This window comes from Andrographis paniculata, unplaced genomic scaffold, assembly GCF_009805555.1.
Source record: "Andrographis paniculata isolate CXL003 unplaced genomic scaffold, ASM980555v1 Contig86END, whole genome shotgun sequence".
Taxonomy (NCBI): domain Eukaryota; kingdom Viridiplantae; phylum Streptophyta; class Magnoliopsida; order Lamiales; family Acanthaceae; genus Andrographis; species Andrographis paniculata.
In genome coordinates, this window is record NW_026137624.1 from 4,852,599 (window position 1) to 4,853,490 (window position 892).

The 892-nt window shown below is 36.5% G+C and overlaps 1 protein-coding gene across 1 annotated transcript; it reads right to left on the reverse strand.

Moving 5' to 3' along the window:
* Nucleotides 1-373: 373 nt before the first annotated feature.
* On the reverse strand, nucleotides 374-691 carry LOC127242051 (ethylene-responsive transcription factor ERF010-like). The gene has a single exon (XM_051261382.1). The coding sequence runs from the start codon at nucleotides 689-691 to the stop codon at nucleotides 374-376; it is 318 nt and encodes a 105-aa protein (XP_051117339.1).
* Nucleotides 692-892: the final 201 nt, after the last annotated feature.

The window sequence follows — 892 nt, forward strand, 5'->3', positions numbered from 1 at the left end:
TATTAAGGCCCAATACTTAGATCAAAGTCGTGTTTGGTTGTATTATCATTTTTCTTCTTTTTAATATTTATTTACATTAAACTTATTTTATACATTTTCTTCACAAAATACCATATCAAACATCAATTATTGGTTTTATATATTTAACAATATTTAGTTTATATTTAAAATATAACATCACATCAAATATATAATTATATTATATCAAAAACAATTATTAACATTCAAATTTTTTTATTATTACCAAAAAAAACTCCAAAACAAGCAATGCTAATCTAAATTGATAATCAATGTATTTTTATTAAACTTTATTTCATTTATTTTATTTTATTTTCTTTTTAAAAAGTTGATAATTAAGAAGAGGCACGTCTCGTCATCTCATGGACTCCTGTAGAGCGTCGACATTGGCGCCAACCGCCACCGCCTTCTCTTTTATGGCGGCGGTGGAGAGATCCTTGAGGATGGCGTCGGAAAATAAATGATCCGGAAAGTTGAGCTTCGTCGTGAGATGGCATAGGTAGAACACGGCCGTGTTGTAGGCCCGTGTTTTCGCCACGGGTGTGTTGTAGGAGCTGAGCCAGATCCTGGACAGCTTATTGGGCTCCCGGATCTCTGCGACCCACTTCCCCCATTTCCGCATCCATATGCCATTATACGGCTTCTCGCTCCTCCGCCGCCTTCCGCCGTCCATCCCACCTGAAAAACTCTCTCAATTTCTTTCTCTCTGCAAAGTAATTAAGAGCATGTACAATGACTCTTAAGTTGATGGCTTTTTTCTCTGCACTAGATTTTTTTTCATCCAGCTAATAAAAAGAATGACACAATGGCTTAATTTTACAGGCCAGAAAATTGATGCAGCTTGGGCATGGCTCGGTGCAGAAGATGGTCTATT